Raw genomic sequence first — 25,126 nt, 5'->3', positions numbered from 1 at the left:
CTGAATTATTTGGTTGAAATACCACAAGCTGCAGAGGTGTCAAGTGCAGGCACAAATTCAGATTCAGGGGGCGATGAATACTGATGATGATGATGATGCAGATAGAGATGACGATATGGAGAGAGTGTGAAAGTAGTCAGCAGAGCACCAAACTGAGCAGGCTCTGAACAGCTGTGGATCATACAGCCCAGTGATTCCCAATCTGTGGTGCGGGGGCTACTGATGTATATTCATGGGTTTCAGTTTCCCATTACATGCAACATTTTCAGAACTTTTTCCCATTCAGCAGATTTTGGTTTAACTTGTTTATCGCTATGGCAACAGTCCTAATTGTTCATCATTCTGCAAGGATAGCCTCCATATAGATGCTTCAAAAGTTTGTAAACAATACATTCTAAATTCTATAATAGCAACAACTGGAGACAAAAGTGAAGTGGAATTAACCAGAACATCACAAAATATGAACAATGAAGGGGAGTTTGGCAAATGATAACCACGTACATAGATCTAAGTGATACCATGACCAAGTTTAAAAGGGATTTAGAATTGTATTTTACATTCATTGTTTATTTAATAGGAGATTATGGCATACACTTGCATTTTCAATGAAAGAATAATACTTCATTCAGAATTTTAGGATTATTAATCATGCAAATTACTATGCACCAACAAATCCTATTTTTGTTAAGCTAAAAGTACTTCAGTTTTTTGATCTTGTTGACCTGAGTACAGCTGTAGTGATGTACAAAGCCTATAATCATCTGCTTCCTCATTGTTTACAGGAGTTATTTGAACAGATCAAATCAGTGTAATCTTAGAGGAACAGGTATCTTTAAAAAAAAATGAAGATAAGAACTAAGAAAAAAAAACAACCTGAGTGATGATTTTAAAAAGTCTAATATTGTAGAAGCCTTAAAAAAAAAATAAAAATAAATAAAAATAAAAAGCATAAAGTGATATGTTTTTGAAATTGTAAATGTAAACTTGCTGTTCATACGCTGATTTCTTTCTTGGAATTCTGTCATTGTTTAATAGGGTTAGGCATTATGAGTACTTTTTACTTCAGCTTAAACCCTTTCGGTCATGATCTATTGGACTGTAGTCTATGTTTTGTTTTGTTTAGTTGTGCTGCAAAATGACTGAATAAACTAAACTACTATGAACCCTCTGATGACAGAATCTCAAGGGTCTTTTGTTATTGAATTTTAGGTTAGTGTAACTGGCACTGTACTATTCTCTGTATTGCTGCGACGTATCTTGTCTGTGAAAGGTGCTTTATAAATAGATTTGGAACACAATCTGGGTTAAGTCCTGGCTGAGTCCAGTTTTATCCTATGAGAGGCATAGTGTAATCCTGGTGTGGTGGATACTTCTGTCACCGCTCCACAGTGTTAGTATTTTTCTTTCATTTTATTCAGTTTGCATTTCACATTTTCATTAAGTTACATTAATTACAATACACATATCTTAATTTAATTCCTTTAATTAGACTGATATTTATTATCTAATCTGGTGGACACATTTTAGTTAATGTATGTCTGAATCATTTTACTCACTTGTTTAGTTTATCTTTTAGTGTAATTCCTCCCTCTTGTGTTCAGTTTTGGTTAGACCATCAGCATTTAAACACCCCTGTTCCTTTGCCTGGTGGGTTAGTTTTGTTCTGTTTAGTTCTTATTAAGTTAACCACAGTTGGGCCTGACATTTTGTTAAATATTTGCCTAATTTTTATATTTTTTGACTTGGTTTAGTTTAGGTTTGATCTTGATCTAACAAAATCTAAGTTGTGTTCTCACTTAAACCTGGAACTAAACCTGGAGTTGACCATGACTAGACCAGGACTGGAACAGGTCCAAACCAAATCCACATCAGGACTGAACTGGGCTCACAACCGGACCACAACCAGAACAAGTGCACCCTTAGTCTTAGGTGTTACCTGGTTAAACCCTGATATCATCCTGGTTTAACTGCATTATAGTCTTGACTTAATCCTGCTTTAGACCTAGTTTAGTCCATCTTCCCTCCTAAACGTTTCACTCTTTTCATCCATAACAGTTTTTGGACAGCTGCAGATCTGTCCATCCACAGCCTGTTCTCGCTGTGACGCCCAGTGAGGCTAAAAGAACAATTATTCCTGCTGGTGCACTTCACTCTGCCAAACGCTATGGAAATATTATGATGTCAAATCAAACTCAGAGACGCTAAAAGGTCGTCCGTTACAGGCTTTAAAAGGAGAGCAGCGTGAAATTGTCCCAGTTTGTGGCGGTTAAAAGCAAAGTTTAAGGTTACTGACATTCATTTGCCCATTAGACGTATTTAAATGTTATAATCATGGCAACAGCATAAAGGTAAGCATAAGGTAATGAAGTAAGAAATAAGAAAGGTTTATTATGGAAAGTGCCAAATCTACAACGAAAAAAAAAAACAATAGTTATAATAAATAAAATATATATAATTTTGTTGATTTGTATTTGCTCTGAATTATACTGAATTAAATAATCCTTTGTATAGTTGTTTAGGTTTATTATATTCATGCATGTAAGAGTATAAAGTGTGGTTGAAATAGAATTATTAGAACCTTCAGCTTCTATTTCAACAACCTATTCATGAGTTTCAGGCAAAAGATTCTCCGTAACTTGAAGAATTTTGTGAGGACCTTTCCATTCAAAAGATATACTTTAATTTGAATGGTATTACTGCTCTACATATGCACTGGAGGAAAGTTGCCATCAGTGTTGCCAGGTCAATGAAAAAATAGACCAATGTTCTCTCAAAATCCGCAAAAGACACCAATTTAAAGCCATTACATTTTTGCCATATTGCCATTTCATTACAGCTTGTAATAAAAGCATTCACATAGGCCTAAGAATCTCTGTCTGTTAATCTTTCCTGCTTCTCCTGCTCTCTTCTTGTTTCATTATACATAAACCATATATCACCATATATTTGTACGTTGTGTATAGGCTGTGTGGATGTTTTGCCACTCTCTTATTTAAGCATCTTTATTTTATTGGCATTTATTGTATTAGTTACTTTTTTGACCCCATCAAAAGTAAGAAGTAAGACGTTCTTTCGTTCTTAATAGGCAAAAACACAAAGTCTATAAATCAATATGCACTCAGGCGTGTGCACAGATCTGTGCAAGGCACTGTGCCAAAAGACACTCGGAAATCCCTCAAATTAGTGTGGAAAGTCGCCAGTTATTGAAGCAATATGTTAATATTTTGTAGCCGCACGAGTTTTAAAAGCAGCCCAAGAAAAGGGCAATCTGCGAAGACAGACTTTCCCCCCAACTTTTTTTTCAAAACTATGTTAGAAAACCACAGACCTGGCAACGATGGTTTCCATAGAATTTACTCGGGCTGAACAATTTAGGAAAAGTATCTAACTGTGATTGTGAGAAGATTTGCAATTTCACATTTTAAACACGTTCTGCAGAATTGACAAAAAGACTAAACCAATACTAGAATAACATCTGCTTTAAACCACAGGGTTCGCCATTTTTTATGTAGAAGAAGAAAGGATATTTAGTTGTTTGTGAAGAAAAAACTGCAGCCTTTGTGTTTTGCTAATTTCCGATTAATCCTGCAGCTCTAATCATTACAGCTAAAAGTACCACTGAAATATTTAGTTAAATATGGAAAAAGCATGTAATCAGTAAGGTGAGACTTTGGTACCAGACCTCCAAATGCATCTCTCCATAGACATGAATGTGAGGACAGACAGAGGACGAGAGGAGAGGAAAATAAAGAGTCTAACCTGATGTGGCACTAGACCCAGAGAGGTGGGTGGCTCATTCATCCTGTCGTCACTGCTGCTCGCCACTGCATATCCACTGCAGAGAGATAGTGAATTGAAGGTGAGAGGGACATGTTTATTTACACATGTTGTTTTTCTTTCAATTAGTGTGGGTGTAAACAAAAGCATCAGCTAAGAATAGTAATTCAAATGTCTACACAATAAAAGCAGGAGAGGACAAGCCATAATAGTCTTTATCAGGTCAGCAGGGTTGATCTGTGTTACATTTGCTTGAGTAATTACTTAAAACTTCTTTGGATAAACTGATGCAATAAATAAATAATTTTTTTTCATTTCTCAGACCATAGGATTCTGTTTCTCCAGTTAAAGCAGACCTACCAGTATTTGTTTCCCCTTCTCATTTGCCCTCTCAAAGTTGTATTGGGAGTGATTTGTGCACGTCTGAGTCATCTGTAATTGCTTATTTTCAAGACGCCATATTGCCGATCAGCCCTCGTTTTCTCCACCGCTGGCATACACACACTGTTCTAGACTTTCTTTGTTCTCCAATATTCATGTCCTTAATTGGAATATGATTCAGCAGCATCACGTAGTCATTTTGGTACAAATTTAAAAAAAAAATCCACAACTCGCTAGTGTGATGTGTAGTTAACCATTTGAGGGGCCGACAACTTCAGGGCTCTTTGGTGTGATTGGACACCACGGTTTTCTAATTCGGTGTTGCTTCTTTTATTACGTTGTTTTAGATGAATTGTGATTTAAAATGTACAAATTATAACAATGATCCACATATTTTATTTCAATTTCATATCAAAATACCACTACATTTAAAGCAACAGGTCTACTGTAGAGTGTTGAGTCTTGGATCAAACATCTAAAAAGCAGCCCTTATTGATAAAAGTCTCCATTTTTGTAACAATAGTGAAAAACTTCGAGAGATGCATTAGCCAAACAACAACAGATATTGAACTATAGTACCTATTTCATAAACTCCCTACTGCATTTACCAAACTTTCTGAAAAGAGTGAAAGCTCAAAAAGTAATATATATATTGAGAAAACGGCAGTCTGCTTCCTTTCCTCTTTCTTCACACTTTCTCTTTTAACTTGTGATATCCAACCAACTGAAGCCGCATCAGAACAGTGAGAAATGGCCTTATCCGACCCAGCAGGTGGCCACTTACTATAGACAGCATACACATGGCTAGCATTACCACCAAGTCATCTACATTTGATGATCTCTGCTCATTAAATACAGCTATATAGACCCTTCAAAGTTAGAAAAAAGGACCTGAAAATACTGATATTGCCATGGGAACGTGTAACTTGAGCTTTTAGAGCAGATATGTGAGAAGGAAAGGAATAGTGGTAACGCATTTGCAAGACAACTTTGATTGAAGCTGCTGCTTTCAGTCTATTATTCCAAAGGGCTTTTTTCGACAAGTACAAGTGAATACAGAAGACAAAATATACCAGATACAAATATACAGAATGTAGACCTGTTAAGCACTGTGTAAAATATATTTCAAATTACTATTCTTTTTTTCATGACATTGCATTTTATACCAAGTATACAGTTGATATTTGTGAAAATGTTCATTATGTTATGATGCTAAAAGGCTGTGCAATTTTTGATATTCACTGATTTCTAATTGTCAGTGATCAGCTTAGGTCATTTAAATCAATAAATGTGAAATCCATAATTTTCTCTCATTCACATTATCCATTACATTGTCATTCCTCTAGTATGTGACTAGCTTTTTGAAATTCAACTTTCTGAGTGAAAAAGTTCGATAAACAACCAGACTATTAATAAATACACCGCAAATCAGAGTGCCTCTGCCATCCTTTTTCCCACTCCACAAGAATCTAAGCGATCCGGTTTGATGAGCACCTGTATGCATAAGTTTTTGATCCAGTGCAGCACTCCAATATTGTTATTTTTAAACAACCAGTCTACTTTTAAATGTACTTATGTTTAGTTTTACAATTTTGGAATGTACATTGATCACTATTATTTTCTAGTTTCCAACTCCAGAAAGTTACATACCCTACTCAATTATTCATGCAGATTGCACCACAGTTAGAAAAAATGTGTTTCATTATAGCCCACCCTTCACTGTGCTGCAGTATGGACACCATCATCTCCACTGCCAGAGCTCCAGCGATCATGGCCAGCCCAGGTCTGCTCACTGTGCACTGCTGGTCCAGAGTGCGGTCCCGGGTCGACTGGGGACAACAGAAAGAACAATGGATAAAGGTGCACTGTGTACTACCACTTTTGTCCATTGAGATGTTATTGCTTAGCCTCGAATATTCTACAATATGACATTAAACATATCTAGTATTTATTTCATTAGCTATTACCTAGCTTGACTTTCAAAAAATCTGACCTGTAACTTGACAAATGAATAACATCTCTTAGGAGACAAGCAAATGGCATACTCTGCATCAAAAAGGGTGTGCAGTGCCCTTTCAGATGTGCACAAGAATGGAGGGCTGGCTCATTACCGAGTAAACATGCAAAAATTAAGATAAAACAAGTTAAAATGGGTTATTATTATGCTGACATAAAGTGTGACTAAATCTTTGACTACATCCACTGAATTTCAAAATCATGTGTCAGCATAACCAAAACTTCCCTTAACAAGTGAACTAAAAAGGAAAAACATGAATGAACCGGCAAGAAATAGCTTAAAACTTGAGCTCCAAAACTCAGACCAGCTATGTCATTTAAACTAGCACAAAACCAATCAATAAGGTTCTGTATTTTCTATTAAAGGTCCTATATACAAATAAATCAATTGGTGTTACCTCATCAAAAAGATAACTGGAGTTGTGTTGTCTTTCATTCACACATGTCTGAGTAAATTTGCATTACTCGTCTGTCTACATCTCCAAAGCTCGAAATGCAGTGTTTTTGTGTTAAATCTGTGTGAATGAAATAAAACATAACCCCAGGTATGTTTTGATGAGAAAATAATTATAACATAGATCAGAAAATAGCATAATGTGGGCACTTTAAATATAAAAAAAACAAGCATGTGTTATAATAGTGGAATGGTACAAAGGGTATTGTGTCATCTGGCTTGATCCTGACATTTAGCATGTAGCCTTTAGCTTGTGTAATGACAGTTAGTCACAGTTGACGTGCATCTTGTTCCCACATAATCTGCAATACTTTTGATTCATTCCTTTGCTTGGCTGTAACCACAGACGTGTTATCACAGCCTAAAGTATGTATCATTTTACACCAATATAGTATCAACAGCAAGAAAAGTATGATTTGAGTTGTATTATATTTCTTCAAGCAAAAACCTGTGGTGGGTCCAATTTAAATGGTCATTTCTGGACCCAGAAGACATTTAGAGGAGAACCTATTTAACAAATGGTTCTGGGCTTCAAATGAGTTTTGAATCATTTGTAAATGATATTGAGTCCCTGTAAGGCAACAAAGACAGAGGTCAAGTAGACATATGTATAAAATCAGAAGATGTTTTGTAATGCAATACTAAATGGATTCAAATGGAGAAGCATACAAATGAGAACTGTAACTTAAACTTAAAAAGGCATTGCATGTATTTACAACATGTACTTTGTAAATGAAAACCACCTCCAGAGTGACACATTATGTGGGATATGATTTCAAATTATTTAGTTTGAAATGGATAAGACCTGTGACCTGTAACAACGAATCATATTTTTACAGCAAATTTTAAGGAAAAAAAGTTAGAAAATACAGGAATTGCACAGAGTCCTAAAATGTTTAATGCTTTAATACCGGATCGGATGGGTCTTTCAAGTGATGAAGTTTAGGGACAGGATTATTTATAAAGTTAGGAAATTGTTTAGGGTTAGGGTTAGGGTGAAGAAAATTGTTAAAAGTGGGAATTAGGACAATATTTTGGCTGAGTTAACATGTTAGCAGAAGTAACTTTAAAAAAGAACTACAAAATAAAGCATAAAATAGTTAAAACTTATAAGACTAAGCCTGTTTATAACTACATATGCTAACATGTTACTGTGGCAACCAGAGCAACGTGATCACTTTTGTCCCTCTGGACCCGACTATCTAGCACTAACCGTTCTAAGACACTGATGACATAAGATAAGCAATTCCAAATATGGGGGTCAGGACCTACATGTAGTCCCCTAAAGATTCTTAGAGGGTTCCCAGGGGTTATAAGATTAGAGGTCGAAACTAGAATGTGAATTTTAATGAAGGGATGATACTGATATATATTTTTATTGTTAAGTGTTTTATTATTGTTATTATTTAATATCTATAGTTTTGATTTGTTAGTATTATTATTGTATAGTTTATTCTGTAATACACTTTGAACTACTGTGTACAAATTGTGCTATACAAATAAACTTGTTTTGCCTTTAACAGGAAATAATTATTTTTTTGCTCACCTTACATTGTAGAAAAACATGCATTTTTTATAGTTTCTGTGAATTTTAACAGCTGCATTGAGACAATCCAAAAAACTCAAACAAATATTCATTAGCTGACTCAAGCTCAAAACATCAGACTAGTGTTTTCATGATCTGAAGAGGAGGCAGAGGACAGGAGCAGCAGAGAGGGGATAATGTGACGAGTGGACTTGAGCCTGAGTTTCTGAGAAAGAGACACTTCTATTTAGTTTACACAATCACTGCTTTTCAGAACTCAACATTTTATGAAGTGAGGTAAAGAATTAAAGCACGATTGAAGGGACAGCAATAGAAAATCTATAATTTACTGAAAATGAGTACACAAGGACAAAACCATTATAGGTAAACTGCTGCTATTTGTGCCTCATTTTTTCCAGTAGCAGTGGTCATAAACATTTCACCTTGCCATCTGGTACATATAAAGTTATTTTTCATTTGGATTGTTTGGATTGTGTTCGCCCACACGCTATGTAAATAACACATTTTACATAACCATTATTGTGGCTCCACAGTCAGTTTTAGACTGTGTCCCTGTAAGAAGCGGATGCTGAAGCGTATAGGAAGGAGAAGCCTCTGATGCAGTATGTACATAGAAAATAACATGGCCTTGTCTCACCAACACAACACATTAGCATATCATTTACTACATGACAATGTCTGGATGTATATTTTACAACAAACTACTTGAATAATCTGAAGTCATAAGTCATACCAACAAGTTATTTGGCATCTTTATTTTGTCACTCTACCAAACTATGCAGAAATGTTGATTTATTTATTTTTTTCAAATTTCGTAAGGCTAGTTTTTTACCTATATCTTAAATGACTGTAACATAAATAACCTGAAATGTTCCTCTGGCCCACATCTGAATCCTGCTCCATCTTTTCCAGTAAACTGCAGTAAATCACAAGCAGCTTTTTTTCCTTATTTATTAAAAAAAAATAAAAAATGTGTGTCTTCAAGTAATTTTGTTTCCAGTGTCTGTGGAGAAGAGACCATGCTCACAGTAAGAATGCAAGTAATACTAGGTAATGCAGGATATTGCAATAAAACACGTGGAATGTAATGAATGCAAGATAGACATATTTAATGCATTACTGTGGAACAATCTAAGCAAAGCAATAATCTCCACGGAAACAAGATGGTAGCTACAAAAGGTTTAGGTAACTGAAGATTTAATTGTTGACAAATAATAAAATATATGAAAACCAGAAGAGAGCCTGGTCTTTTTCATAGCACTTTTACATGTAGCTCGCCTCTGTGTTTGTCTGTGTAATACGAGTGTGCAATGTGTGTAAAGTCTCACGTCTCCTGGTGCCACTACATCGTTGCAGAAGTAGCAGCCCAGCTTGTGTCCGGGGATGTTTGAGAAAAGGGAGGAGCCTGGAGCAGGGGGGGCGGGGCCAGCCGGAGTGGACACACAGGAAGAGGCGGTGGAAGAACAGGAAGTGGAGGAGTCTGCCGAAGCGTTGTCAGTGACAGAGGGCTTCTTCAGACCGTGACGCATGACAACAAACGTGTCAAAGCCCAGAGCCGCATTTATCACCAACTATAATGAAAAAAAATGATAAAAATGGAAATATAATATAAGACGGGTCTTCTTTTTGCACCTTCTCCTCTTTCTAATTTCTGCAAGCTTTAATTCATGAAAAAAAATTGTCTGTTTTAATCAGTTAATACAATGAATAAAATAAGATTAAGATAAACAACCATTTCCTTCTAACCGCTATTAACAATTTTTCATATTAACAGTTAAAGTGTCTGTACCCAATTTTTGTCCATGTAGTTGTAGACCACTGCAAACTATTTCAAATCAACTAGTTCTGTTTTCAAGCTTTTAAAACAATAAAAAAAAATCTGCTACAACACATTTAAATTGAAGGGAATCATTACACGTGTATTTTAGTTTTTCTTCTCTGATGAAATATTGCATAATGACAGAAGTTACACATTCATAACAAAAATGGTTGCATAGCAAGTATAGAGTTGTCACAGTATTAACTATCAAACGAATACAAACTTCATTTTTAAACAGAGATTAATAGTAGCTGCATTAACAATAAAATATGGTCTCATACTAGTTCTGATCAAAACCATTTTAAAAGAATAAAAAAGGCAAACTCAGGGTCTGTTTTTGATGAGGTAACAACATTACAACATGGCTTAAAGCTCACAAGAGTAAATTTTATGTAACACTGGACCTTTAAATGTGAAAACCTTTAAAATGTGAAAACTGCTCTGGTCCTGTCAAAATAAAATGCTACATATTACTAGAAAGGCTATAATTTACACTGCAGCTCACTTACCTTTCTGTAATACACATTTTGAACCCAGTTATTATGATAGCCTGTTCACTTTGAAACCATTGTAATTTCAGCCTCCTTTGTGGATACAAGGATATTCCTTTGTGAGAAAAATACAGTGTACAAGATGAGCATTTTTAATTTTGATTTGGCGTCCCAAACTTTGGCATTACAGATAATAATTATAACGAACAAAAAAGCAGTGATAAAGCCATCTATTACTCCCTCCCAACTGATACAATGCAATTCATAAAAATAAAGTAGCAAGGACACAAGGACATCTTTGCCAGGATTTCAATAACAGTTAGAGTCAAAGAAATGTAGCAATAAAAGTAAATTGTAGAGTCGTTTTGTGAGGTCTGAAGCAGCTGCAGTTTATAAATTGCCATATTAACTGTGACCTGGAACTCAATGATAACTGAATCAGAAATGTCAAAACTTTTAAGTGGAGTCTAACATAGTCTAAGAAGCTAAACTGCTCCTATTGTGTCATAATAACATATTTGAAAAATAGGTATGGTGCATGAAACTATTGAGGCAAATGGAATGAGGCTGTATGAGTGAAAAATACCTATAACCAAACACTGAAGTTAGATTAGCCAAATAATTGCATTTGTTTTTCCCTGTCTTCACCTCTTCCCACCCCTTTACGATTACATTAATTTCTGATTCAATTTGATCGCTTTAGCAAACAGCCATGGCAAAATGCTAATGCAGTACAATGAAATGCAGGTTCAGGCTCATTAGAAATCTTCTCTGAAGTTTTAAATATTATTCAAATGAATCTTTTAGCTGCAGCTGATTGTGTCTAGTGTCTAGAAGTTTGTACTCCTAGTCAAGGCAAATAACTATATGTAATATATTGACATATATGATTTAAGAGCTGATAAACTGTACCATACAATAACAATTAGTCATTTGGTATTAGAAGTGGATATTTTTCTTCAAATTGTTAATAGTTATGGAGACGGTCAAAATCCAAAACCCATAGATATGTCATAATTTTCCATTACCTTTCTCTTGCTAGCAGCGATAACAGTGGGCAGCCAGCGGCTCTCCCTGGTGTCCATGAGAAGGAAAACCACGTCATGCTCTGAGATGAGGCGCTCCAGCTGCTGAACGTCCCTCTGGGCTTGGGACACTGTGGCCTCAGAGAAGTTCACTGGGTGACCCGGCATGGGGATACTCATGGAGTAGCCTTCTGCGTTCTGACCACAGCACAAAGAAAGGGACATGATCAAAAAGGTCACTACAGAACCCGAGGGGAATATGTGTGAACATTTTCTTAGTAAATATAAGTCATTTGAATTAGGACTGGGCAATATGGCAAAGACTGAAAATATTATTTATCACGCCGGTAAATTGGACTCAAATGCAACACAAGTACTCCGGCAAACAAAGTCTTATTTAAATAACCGAAAGTGTCCTATAACAGGAAATGTTTATAATGACAACTCAGACTGAAAATATAACAGAGGAATATATGATATTAAATGTGAACGAAAATATCTTCCAAGACTGGGAATACACTAGTAAAAAACAGGCTGGGAGTAAACTCAGGAACAGGGACAACAAACAGGGAAACACAGAATAGCAGAAGTCACAAACAGATCAGATTCAGGGAATACAGAGTTTTCAGATTTCAGGTTTTCAGGAGCTTGAATGTCTGTCTAAACAGGTTGACAATCTGGCAAAGACTGAGGGAGCAGAGGGAGTATATATAGACTGGGCCTGGGCTGATTATGGAATGAGAGGCAGCTGTAGGGAAAGGAGGAAGGTGGCAAAAGGAGGACCGGAACTGAGTGAGAAATGGAACTGGACTGGGGAAAACAAGTAAACAAAAAGGCAGAACTGTGACATTATTTATTTTCTTTAAACACAAACAGCATAAGGTAAAAAAGAATAAATCCAGATTGTGTTTTGTAACTACAGAACAGCTGTGTAAAAATCCAAGTTTAATATTATGAGACATTGGCCAGTAAATCAATTTATAGACCAAAATGGGATATTGGCTGAACCAATATCTTGGAAGCCAAAATACAATCAAAACCACCAAAATATTCATTCATTCATTATTTCATCAATGCATCATTATCCATTTTTTTCCATTTCATTAAAGATCAGAGATAACTGAAAGTGCACAAGAATGGGTGGGGGGAAATCTCGTAGTGAAGAAGAGGAGAAGATGGGGAGACAGAAGGCTGGTATTGCACTTTATAACACACTGAAATCAACATATTTTTATTTCTTATAATTAAAATTGTACCTAGGTGAATGAACACTCTATATAAAGTAAGTTCTCAGACAAACATAGAGATTAATACAATGAAAGAATTATAATGCTCCATGTATCTTAATAAAGGTCTGTAATGTGTTGTAATAATGTATTATGTATGTAATGTATTGTAATAATATAATGTATTTACTCTGTGTTTTGTTGTTATTGGCCAATTCCACACTGGAGAGACAAAAAAGATCTACATATTACTTCTACAGACGTCAAACATGGAATAAACCACTCACAAAAGCACCACATGGCCCAAAAGTCACTTCTTAGTGCTCTCTATTATTATAATTAATTAATGAAATGTGATGATTATCTGGTCAATTAAAACATAATTTCGTGCTGTACAAGTAATCACAATCAAAAGTGTAATTTGCCATAATTATCAAACTAAAGGAAGCAATGGTTTATGTAAAAAAAATAAATAAAAATAAATAAATGTAAGCAAATAAACAAAATAGTGTCAGTTCATACATATCAGTCTTCTCTCAAATGTTACTGCTTGTCAAAAAATTGCAATTATTTTTTTCTGAACTACGAAACTAATTCAACAATCTGCTAATTAGTTTATCACATTAAATGAGATGCTTTAGTTTAGACAAACAGTGTATGGGCACATGCCAACAGATCTAATTGGGCAGTAAAATAAAAATAGAAATTAAAACTGAATTGACAAGACCAGATTCCTCTCGTCTCTACAGACACTTTATATAAAGAATGGCCAGACTAGACAAACTGACCTACTGATGCAAAGAGCCAGATAAGAATCACTGGTAGTAAAAAATATAATTGGAAGTTAAGACTCAAAGGACATCAATACAGCAGCTTTAAAGGCCCAACGCGAGGGGAAGGCGGGGTATAGAGGGAGGGGCACAGGTGGTCTCCGTGAAAAGCTCAAACAAACAAAGCCCACTTAGGAGCTGCCTGAGACTCTTCCCTCTGAAGAACCTGTTTACTGCCATTTGACCGCAGACTGCTCACAAACACTGAGGAGTTGAAGAAAGAAGTAGAAATGAAATCTAAAAGTAGATTTATACTCATCTTTTGGACACAGGGTTGACAAAGAAAATAGACTAAGAAAATATACTGATCAATACTAAAACTAGTGTCAAAACTCTGGAGAACTGTGTGTTATGAAGCCACATTACACTTTTCTGAAAAGAACTACTTGAATATAAGGGTGGTATATTTGAAGGAGGAAGAGAAATGTTGTTCTACATGTACTAAGTTTAAAACTAACTAATCTAAAGGCCACCACAGACTACAGGATTTTTCAATCTTAAGCGATTTTTTAACAGACACGAAGAGAATCTTATAAGACTTAAAATCTAAGATCACAAAGACTGCTGCAGGATATGTCTGCAGATCACAGGCTACACAGTTATGAGCGCGATCGTGTCTGCTGTTTCCTGTCTACAGTAAAACCATTCGCTTTGAGACTTTGAGAGTGCAAGTCAAAACTGTGTTGTAATTATTTGTGAAATGTGAAGCAATACTTCAGATACCTGATTTTAATGCACAGAGAGCTGGTGATAAAGTACACAGTAGAGGCAATATCAGATACACTTAAGGAACTACTCTCAAAATTTAACTTTTATAGAATGCTTCAAACTGGATTAACAGCACTCTGTTTTGTGGACTGGGGGTCATTATTTGCAGAGAACAAATAGATAATATGGATTAGTGTAAATGTACAGCTTTACAAAAGGTGAGTAATAAAGTCTCCTCATTATTTTCGCTATTTACTGAGTTTGTATCTTGCATCTCTGTGTCCGTCACGCTGTCTGCCCCTCATGCTCTGTTTTATTGGCTGTTGCGTTGCTGATGTTTGGTAGTTCCTATATGACAGTGCAGCTCAGAGTCACACTGACACAATGTCGAGTCACGCCTACCCAAACTTGGGGAGAGGCAAATTGCAGTCTAAATCGGGCAAATTTCTCTGTAATGTGTGGTGACCTTTAAACTAGTATCAAAACTACATAGTCCTAGTATACTTATTTACACAAATATCAGTAATATTGGTGATATATAAATAGGACAAAACCAAATATTTTGTGGGTAGTTCAAGAAATATCTTGGTCTATCCCAGAATTAGCATAAGACCACAGATAACATCAAAGAAAGTATTATTTTTGTAATTTTTATGTAATTTCAAACAATACATTATGTAATATCACTGTCCTTGTCTGTTTTAAAAATGGACCATGAGTCAAGAATAAAGATGAACTGAACTGAACTGAATACAGAAATTGAAAATGATCAAATTAAGCACACTAAAAGATGTTCATTTTAACATATTGGGACAAAACATGGCTTCACAATTTGGTTCAATAAAATATAATAAGTTATGAACAGAGTTTGCGCCAACTGTCATGTCTATTTGTGAAGCTAATAACTTTAAATTAAATCTTAAATGTAACCTCCTTCACTCTTCTGTAAATAACACCAACTTCTGTAACTATGACTCATTCTGTGGGCATCAGACTGACAGCTCCTTCCTCAACAGCAGCCTGGGCACACAGTAATAAGAGAAAATATAGACTGTAGAGGGACCATAGACTGTATAAAGGACCCACACAGGAGGGTGCAAAGATAGACAAAATATAATGAACTAGGGCTGTGCCAAAAATTGAAAGATCAATAGATCATTCTTTCTACTTTAGTCGATCTCGATGATATGGCATGTGCATTTTAATCGACATGTCTGCGGACAATCCTGTGGCCGTAATTTTATGCTCTCTTATTTAGGATAAAGCAGCCTGAGCCACGGCACATTCCTGTCTCCTCAGGTGTTCACAAGTTCATGAGTTTTGACTTAAATCTGCACAATCTGACTCTCCCTCTGTGTGTGTGTCTGCCTGCTCCCCTCGCCGCCCCTCCCACTCTCTAACCCAGCCGCAGGTCCTCACCTCTTCTCCTCTTTCCCTCCTCTGGCGCTTCTCATCTTTATAATCCAAGTTACTGAAAGTAAATGACTATTTCCTCACCATTTGTGAGTTCTGTTGTTAGCGGTACCGCGCGTGCATGGGTTCCTGCTGCTAGAGGTAACACGCGTGTGATTTTAGGTTTAATATTTTGTACAAACTCATTCCAAACTTTAAATGTGAATTTCTCTGGAATTATTGGTCCTATTAACACAACAAAAACTGGTGACCCTGACACCCTGCCCTTTATTCCTGAAGTCCACCTGTATATGTTTTTAATAAGATGGAAGGAGATCGAATTGAAAATCAAGATCGATCAGTATGGGGGAAAAAATGTGATTCTTTTTTCCCACATTGCCCAGTTCTAAAATTAACCAATTAAAAAATTAAGACTTTCCTTCAGTAGTGAATTTGGAGTCCCTTTTGTAGTAAAATTTTTGCCTTATATGTAAAAAAAATAAATAAATAAATTATTCACTAAAATATGTATAAAATATGCTCGTTGCCCCATTCACCATTCAAAATATACAGTATTTAGTTTTTTTATTGTTATTTGCCATGGCAACAGTGCTAATTTCTCATCACAAAGACACTTCTGATAGTGGAATTTAAGAATAATAGATAGCTGTCATGGGTAAACACTGGTTCATGGTCCATAAAAATATAGAGTATATTATAATAACGATAAAAAAAACAGGAGATACAAACTTAAACAAAAGCTTTAAGGCTTTAAATCCAAGTGTCCTTGGTGAAACTGCACTCCTCTGCAGCAGTGGCCTTTTTAACCAGTTATTTGGGAAATTACTTTGTTCTTAAAGGTCAAGGTAGATTTATTATCAGAGGCACAAAAGAACTGTTGACTTGTTTTTTTTAACTAAAGTGCATGAATCAGCAGCACAGGCAAGTCCAGTACAAAATGAAGATGAAGTGACAGAGCAGTTGGTAAGTAACTGTTTAATGTTGTGCTGTTTCTTATCAAGTTTTCTGAGATCATGAAATGTGTACAATGTAACTTTTCACTGTAAAACATGCTCACTGTGAGAGGTTTTGAGTCTACACAGACCTGCCTTAGTGCAGCCAGCTGCTTGTCTCTATGGAGAGAGAAAAATTGAGTCTAATATTGTGGAACATTCCAGGCAAAGCAATAACATCTCTACGGAGACAAGCAGGTGGTGGACACTTATAGTTACACAGTTATAGTTACATAGGGCACCTTAAACTACAGCAAAACTAAAATAAATAATTATTTCACCATATGTAAGATTATAGCATCATCAAAAATCACCATCTTAAATTTTGTCCACAGAGGTTTTTAATATTTTTAAGTTTAATAGTGTTTTGTAAGTTGTATATGATAGGCTTGTCAGACTCACCACCCCGGGGAAGATCTTGTTGAGACGGTCGACTGCCGCCATGGCCTTAGACTTGCCTCCACCCAGACAGTCCTCGAACTCATACAGAGGCTGACGGACTGGGTTAGAGTACGAGATCTTTGCATTGTCCACAAACGTGATGTGTCTCACTCCCCAGCCCTGCAAAACAAAGTCAAAACTTCACCCAATTGGAGATATTGTCTTTAAATTATCATAACGCTGGAACTATTTATTGCATAGTGTCTCAAAGTTTAGTACACAAAATGAACAAGCTTGCTCACTATGAATTATTATTAGGAAAATACAAATGACTAAAAAGTTACAGGGTAGTGATGGACGATATGCCAAAAAGTTCATTCTTTTAGAGTTAACACTGCAATTTTGATAAATGTCACAATTCATGTATACCTAATATCTTAATTTAAGAGGTAACTACAGCTCTCTACAGTCTTCAACTCTCGTACTTCGTATTAGTTTAAGTTCATTACTATTGTTGTCACTGACTTAGAGCCAGACAGAGGTTGAACGGAGACCATATGGAAAGGTGTCTGAAACCTACAGCACTAAATCACTACTATGTCAATATTAATATAATTATTAAAGTATCTAATCATTAAAAGAAACCGATCACATTGGCCTTTTTGTACAGAGACATTAACCTAATAAAAAACTGATGTTCCGTACTGCATTGTAGTTAAATAGCTATTAACCTCTACAGTCCCTAATTTTAGTGTTACTGGCCAGCACTAGTTACAAGCCTGATTATATTTAGACATAAATATGCAGTAAGAAAACTAGATCATGACTCAGTAGCGCAGTGGTTTCATAGAATTCCAAAAAAATGCTGGAATTTTATGTACTTTGATATAAATTTCAGTCAAATAACAAAATTATACAAACATTTATGTTCATGCGACTTCAAATTGAAACTTACCATCATTGATTTACAGGAAAAGGAACAATTAAGCTCCAGCTAAGAGCATTTTGACCAAGAGCCTTCACTGCTATGCAGTTCTATAAAGTCTATTAGGTCAGTCACCATGGAGCCAGCAACCTTTTTCAAGATCAATACTCTATTATGTTGGAGGAAATAGGAATTGTTATAGTTTATTTTTCACTTCTTCTTGTATTGTACTTAAAATGTTTTTTGTAAAAGGCCTGTGGTGTTTGTTTGTTTGCTCCCTGCCTCCCTCCGATTGTCCAAAAAGATATAAAAAAAAAGATACCCATATAAAAGACTCGTGAAACTAAATGGTCTTGAATGGAATTGAGAAGATACATTTAAAGGATGGGTGTCCAAACTTTTTTCATCTAGGATCGCGTATTGCAGCATAGACAAAGCAGAAGGTTTAATACTTGTGGCTGATAGCTCTTCTGAAATATTTAACACACAAACTTCGTGTGCTTCGCGTTGTACCCAAAAGATAGAGCTGTTTTCCATTGCAAAGAATCACCCCTATCTCCAATTAATCTTATATTTTTAAACATCGTTTACATTTATAATTGTATACTTGTGGTTAATATGGTGAATCATTCCAAAAAATTGCATTTATCCTTGGTTTGACAGTGCCACCATACATTTATATAGGTCTGGAATTTTAATAACAGACCTGCCTCGCACCAAAATACTTGTTATTGAGATTATGGTGCTAGAGGATTTTTAAAAAATGCAGTAAAAGTACTACTTAGGATCATTTGGGCCAATTCACCAGGAGTCTAGAGAGCCAAAAAATAATGGTCCAAGGGCTGAATTTTGCCCAAGGGTCTAGTTTGGACACTCCTATCTTAAAGTGTATCTGGACAATTGTGTGTAATGAAACTGCATTACCGCTTTCCAAAAACAACTAATTGAATACAAAAGCGATACATTTGAAGGAGGAAGAGAAACGTTGTAACAAATGTATTAAGTTTAATGTGTTTTTACCATGAGAGTGCGGGCCACGTTACACCCCAGGGTCCCTGCCCCCAGCAGCAGACACTTGGTGCTGATGACTTTGTCCAGATCCAGAGAAGGGACCAGCCTCCAGCGCATCAGCTTCAGATTCAGGTCCACTGATGATTCAGCCAGTCTGAAAACAAGTAATTTTTCATTATTCTCTCCAAAAATAACAAAAATCTGCCAAAAAAACATACATTCTTTTATTAGTTTTCACATTTAATAGGCAGGTTTTTGTTCTTGTGTTAGTTCTCTTGGACATGTTTAATGTGAACAGAATGCTAAAACATAAATCTCAAATATAATCGCAATATTTTGAGACCTTTTGTTCTCAACTATTGACACTCTTCACAAATATAAACAAAGATGCCTGTCAAAGTTTGAGCTTATTGTTTTCATTCATTTTACTCTGTACCATTAGACGAATAACATCTGCTGTAACCAAAAACAAACATGTGTCTTTAAAGTTGCACCATGTAACTTTTATTGGGTGAGTGTCCAATGTGCATTGCCAACTTACTTTACTTTATGTTTTTGTTATTTCTAAACACATGGCACTGGATTTGACGCTTTGGAACAGCATTGGATTAGTAATTATATTCCCCATGGTGCACTATGGGCATGGTGGGCCAGATCTCGCTGTTAGCAGCCAAACACTCTATTCTCTATTAAACAAGCCAGGTGTGTGTTTTTTCTTTTCTTTTCTTTCTTTTTTTTAAACAAAAGTGCCTCTAATTATAGTATACTGGTAGTGGTACAATAAACTCTCATATTCCCTGCATGACTAAAAACAATTCTGATGACAGTCCCATGTGGAAGAGGTTATCTTATAATATCTTATAGTTTCGATCCCAGTTTTGACCTGTGCCTTTGTGCCCTTGACACTTCATTCCCTGATGGACAAAGCAGCATGTGAAAAACTGTTGGGGAGGGTGAATGAGCAGGAACAGTGGGACAGTTTTGGATTGTATGTGTCTGAAATGGTTTAAATGTCATAATGTGAAAAGTGTTTTGTGTAAATTTTCTCGTCGTTACACCCTATGGGTTTTGTTTATGTTGTTTTTTGTTTTGTTCAATTGATGTTTAAAGGCACTATACTTTATTTCTATTGTCTAAAGACATGCAAAACAGAACTAGATCATTTTAAACAGTTTGCAGTAGTCCAAAGTTATTCCCCATGTACCTTCTGCATTCTGAACATCCTAATTATTTACAACGATGAGTTTATAAGGGCCTTTCACAGCTCTCAGAGACCACAGTGGAGTGGAGTTTTGGCTTGACAGTAAAGCTAACAAGAACTAACGTGCTCACGCACACTTCCTAACTATCTCACAATAAAATGCTTTATAATTGGATGCAGACTGTAGACAGCTGACTTGTTTATACAATATATCTGTACTGGGCCAAGATATTTTTTTCCCCATGTATTTGAACTAAATGTAAGTACAGGAACTTTATAATGTTTGAAAAATTCATTAATATTTGAAATATCGAACCAAACCAGCACCAAACCAGGTCAGGACCAAAAAAAATGAGTGAATGAAGGCCTTAAACACATCCAGAAGAATTAGAGAATATTGAAATATGAACTGCTAAAGTAAGGTACTAGAAGTATAAAGTACAGGTATTAAGTATAAAGTATAGGATAAATCATTTATTCCCATATTTATTTTGTACCTTTTAGGGTCCATACATTCACTCAGATTCACCATCCTGGGTCCCATGGCTCCTTTGGCGTTCTTCTCCCAGCCTACACTCTTTGGACAAACTTTAAAAGAGCAAAGCATGGGTGTATTAGAAAGATCGGAGCATTTCTATCTATGAAGGTCTTGTGCTGCTTAAACCTACACAGGCAGACGGGCTTTTAAGGGACATGTAATTGGGAAGAATATGTGCTGAAATGCTACCATGCTGCCCGTCAGCGTGACATTTTGATATTTAGAAAATTGAACGCCTTTACCGAGGCACAGAATCTCTATGGAAACCAGTTTTAACCAGAGAAAACACAAAACACTGAGGAAAAAGCTCTGCTAGTTGATGCATAACCTATAATTTAGATTTCATACGGTTGCCAGCGGTTTCAATTATAGTTGTACATTTAACAATAGTTGTACTGATTATTCCACAGTGTCCAAATCATGTTGAGAGTTCATTTTGAATAATGCTCTTCATTGGCTCATTACTGACAAATGAATAGTCTGGTACATTATATATTATTGATCCTCTAGGGACATTTGCCCTCTGCATTTGACCCATTTTTCAGTGGCATTAGATCAAACTGTGAATGGGTGACAAGAGTGCGGTGCCCAGGGACCATTCTCCAGATCTGAGCCACGGTCTTGGTGAAGAATACTTAGCTGGAGAATTAGCCATACTGTCTTGCCTATGAGCACATTGACAATATTCAGCAAATCGTTCAAAGCATTGTTAACAAAATCAGACTTGTGGTAGCAAAAAAAAAACAGGTGGAAAATAACTAAAGCCTGCAAAATATGCCAATTCTCCCGCCAGGCTGTCCTGACTGAACCTATGTTAATATCCCTAGGTGCTGTACTGCCCACTGCTCCTGACAGGTTGCCCCAGCAGCATTGCAGAGGACACATTTTCTAACAAGGGCAATCAAATGTACCTTAAAATAACCCCTATTTATTTATAGTCTTCGGAGAGTCATTATAACCTGTGTGTTGATTAATCCTCTATATGGGCAACACAACTAAGCAAGTTATTCTTGCAGTTGACATTAAAAACACAATTTTCCTCATTATCAAGACAAATGAGTAAAATGTACAACATAAAATAACTGTGATTCAAAATGTAATTAACCCCACAGTTTGGTGTAATTAATTACAATTCAGTGCACTTATCGGAAAAAGGAAAAGCCTTCACCTGAGTTGGGAGCCAGAGGAGGCAGTTTGAGCTGGAAAATTAAACTGTGATGAATAGAGCGACTGCCCTGTAGAGTCCTGTCTCTGAAACACAGCACCTCCAGCATGTCCAGCTTAGACCCCCTAAAAACACACGGGACATTAGGACAGCAGGAATAACCACAAACATATCAACATTTTATGATACATTTTATGATTTTATGATGCAAATTCCATGCAAATTGCAAAAGCAGAAATTAATTAGGTAGCAATAACTCCTTTACAGAGAACAAAATACCTCCAATGGCTCTTATAAAATAAATTATACCACTTTATAATACCTACGCCTTAATTAGCTTTAATTAACCATGAACACACACGGAATTCATAATGAAGAAATACTTAAAGCTCCACTGTGTAACTCCAGAAAATTACATGGTGCTGCTTTAAACTTTAGTAAATATAAGGGGTATTGTTAGGAGTTAGGGTATTAATTAAGTAGTTAATAAGCATGAATCATTTTTAATAAACAGTTTGTTCATCATGAATTAAGTCTATTAATTGTGTAGAATCGTATAAATGTTATCTTCCTACTTGAAAATAGGCCACATTCCTTTTTTTTTAACCAACAGCAGTCAATTTGCTAATTCACAACCATAAAACTAACCTCCCTGTAATCCATTAGGTAATTTCAGTTGTTCTAAATCACACTGGCCAATGAAAACAGATTATGCTGATGGAGTCATGTACTGATAGTTCTTACTGGATAAGAATAACCAATGATTTCACAAGATTTGGCCACAGTTGTCCATTTTGTAATGTATTTTATAGGATGTGAATGTTTATTTAAAAATGCGAAAGATAAAACTAGTTAAAGAGGTATTCATGATTATTAGCCAGGCAAACATTGATATAGCTGTACAATAAAGCCTGAAATGTCATCAGAGTATTGCTTGATGCATAATCTGCAGCTGTATATTACAGAGCTGTGACCCACCAGGCCATGATATGAGAAACAAGAGGCTATTGTAATGCATAAAGACTGGTGGTAATGAACAGTACATGACCCATTCAAGAGGAATGTTATTGCTATTGTTTTATGAGAGGGCTTAAAGGTGCAACGTGCAACTTTTCTGCTGGAGGGTCCACTACTTGCTTGTCTCCATAGAAAAGTTATTGCTTTGTCTAGAATGTTCCACAGTATAGTTACAGTACTAAGCTACATTACAATTCTGTGAAGGGAATGATTGTATTTTTGAGCAATTCTTTTTTTTTCTTTTTTTTTTCCAACATGTTCATAAACTGTAATGGTTAAAGGAGGATTAAGCCTAGTCTAGCTACTGGGTTTCAGTGAGTTAACCAAGAATATTGGCGCTAGAGCAGACATGTCAAACTCAGGCCCAGGGGCCAAATTTGGCCCACGATATCATATCAAACATATTAGAGCTGGCCCACCAACTACAGATAGGCTATAGAGACAGTATTTATTTAAAATTGTGTTATTATTATTTTATATTCTGCTTGTTCTGGATTCAACATTTAAGCAAATCTAATATTAAACATTTATATTACAAAGAAAAAGTTTAACATTACATAACTCGAAGGAAAAGAAAACATGCAGATGTTGTTGACATTTTTCAATAAATATTTAGTTTGGCCCATGACTTAGTCCCAGTTTTTCATTTTGGCCCTTTGTGAAGCTGAGTTTGACACCTCTGCGCTAAAGGGTATAACTTGGGATGCACAATATCAGTCTAGAGCAGCCAAGCGAAAGCAAGCAAAGCCAACTGTAATTTTTTAAAGCCATTCACTGACCTTTGCAAGTAGATGGTAAACTACATAATTTTTAATGACCAATTACTTACAAGCCATAAAGACATTGAACATTATGCTAACTCAGCTCAAATATCAGGTTAAACTACCAGAACGCTCTTTTTTGTTTGATATTCTAACTGTTTTTCTAAGCCAATTTTTTTTTCAGCCAATACTGATATTCAATGTTTGTCTTTTAGCTTAATTGCTCTTACATTTTCATAAAAAAATAGAAAATATATGACCCCATTACTGATATCACTTACACCTATATATCCCTTATCCCTATACATAATACTTTTAGAGCACAAATGATTAGAGCAACAAGTAATTCATATTTTTAGGTATATTTGTTAATCAATTATCAGCTAAATTATCTCAGGATGGCCTTTAGTTTTGGCCCTGGTCCAAACCTTACACTCACATCTTGGCAGTGGATGAATTTCTTCTTCCTGTACAAATAAAGACACATTGACGGACTTTACCATCTGTAAGCGATAAGGAGCAGCAGATTTCTCAGAGGCCAGCCTGGATGTTGGGACAGAGTACACGGATCATAGACGCCCACAGAAACCTGCCAGCAAAGAACGACAGTTCTGTTAGCACACAAGAAACAGAACAGCAGGAGGAGAGCAAAAAAAGAAAGCAAAGACCCAGACGCATTGGTTATGATTTCATGCACATAAAAAATGTGTTCATTGTTCAATTTCTGGGGTTATCAGATTATTGAAATGTCATGGAAACAGTTACATCTGATGTGAGCGATCTGATTTCATTCTGAGGGCAGATTTTTCAGCAGAAGAAATTTCATGGCAATTTGTGACAAAGACTGTAATGAAAGAGAAAATGTTAAAGATTTAATGAGTTATTTTAAAATAAATTGTACTTATGTAATTATTGGCTTATCTGATTATTCTAGTTGTCTGTTTTCTAGTCTATTCTATGTAAATATACTCACAAATGCATTGAATACATGACATTTAAAGAAGCTACTTCACATCTGTGGTTAACCAACTGTATAATGTTTTTGTCTCAACACAACACCTTATTTCCACTGTAAGAATATGATTTATGAACAACAACAGCACTATTAATACTTTTCGTATTAATATCTAAAGAATAGGTATTGTAGGTTAACTGATTATTACGATCGAGCACAGTACCATAGTGTGTGTTGTTTTTTTTTTTACATTATTTAAATATCTTCAAGCATTTTATATATTATGTACAAACTGCTGGACTTGGGATCAAATGTCAACATGTGCCATTTAAAATATATATATAAAAAGGGGAAAGAAAGAGCTGTGGAACAAACCTCTGCTGGCTCACAGTGCTGGTAAATGCACTTATCAAACTATATTGGCAGAAGTGTGAAAAATTCCTCAGTTGTCCAGGTAGAATCCACGGCGAAGGAGAAATTCAGTTTGTTAACTA

The 25,126-nt window shown here is 35.7% G+C and overlaps 1 protein-coding gene across 1 annotated transcript in view; it reads right to left on the bottom strand.

Annotated features, from left to right (window-relative positions):
• atg7 (ATG7 autophagy related 7 homolog (S. cerevisiae)) overlaps positions 1-25,126 on the bottom strand; it is a 108,550-nt gene that overhangs the window by 75,391 nt on the left and 8,033 nt on the right. The window contains exons 8-16 of the mRNA XM_020933909.2: positions 24,178-24,266; positions 21,903-22,024; positions 20,694-20,784; positions 19,005-19,149; positions 17,081-17,239; positions 11,513-11,707; positions 9,503-9,745; positions 5,872-5,987; positions 3,760-3,835 (exon numbers count right to left, since the gene is read on the bottom strand). Coding sequence (XP_020789568.2) covers positions 3,760-3,835; positions 5,872-5,987; positions 9,503-9,745; positions 11,513-11,707; positions 17,081-17,239; positions 19,005-19,149; positions 20,694-20,784; positions 21,903-22,024; positions 24,178-24,266 — 1,236 coding nt within the window. The remainder of the gene's footprint in view (positions 1-3,759; positions 3,836-5,871; positions 5,988-9,502; positions 9,746-11,512; positions 11,708-17,080; positions 17,240-19,004; positions 19,150-20,693; positions 20,785-21,902; positions 22,025-24,177; positions 24,267-25,126) is intronic.

This window comes from Boleophthalmus pectinirostris, unplaced genomic scaffold, assembly GCF_026225935.1.
Source record: "Boleophthalmus pectinirostris isolate CB_2022bp ecotype Guang Dong unplaced genomic scaffold, ASM2622593v1 HiC_scaffold_3, whole genome shotgun sequence".
Lineage (NCBI taxonomy): Eukaryota > Metazoa > Chordata > Actinopteri > Gobiiformes > Gobiidae > Boleophthalmus > Boleophthalmus pectinirostris.
Note: the sequence above shows the minus strand (reverse complement) of the source record. Positions and strands in the feature narration are given on the sequence as shown.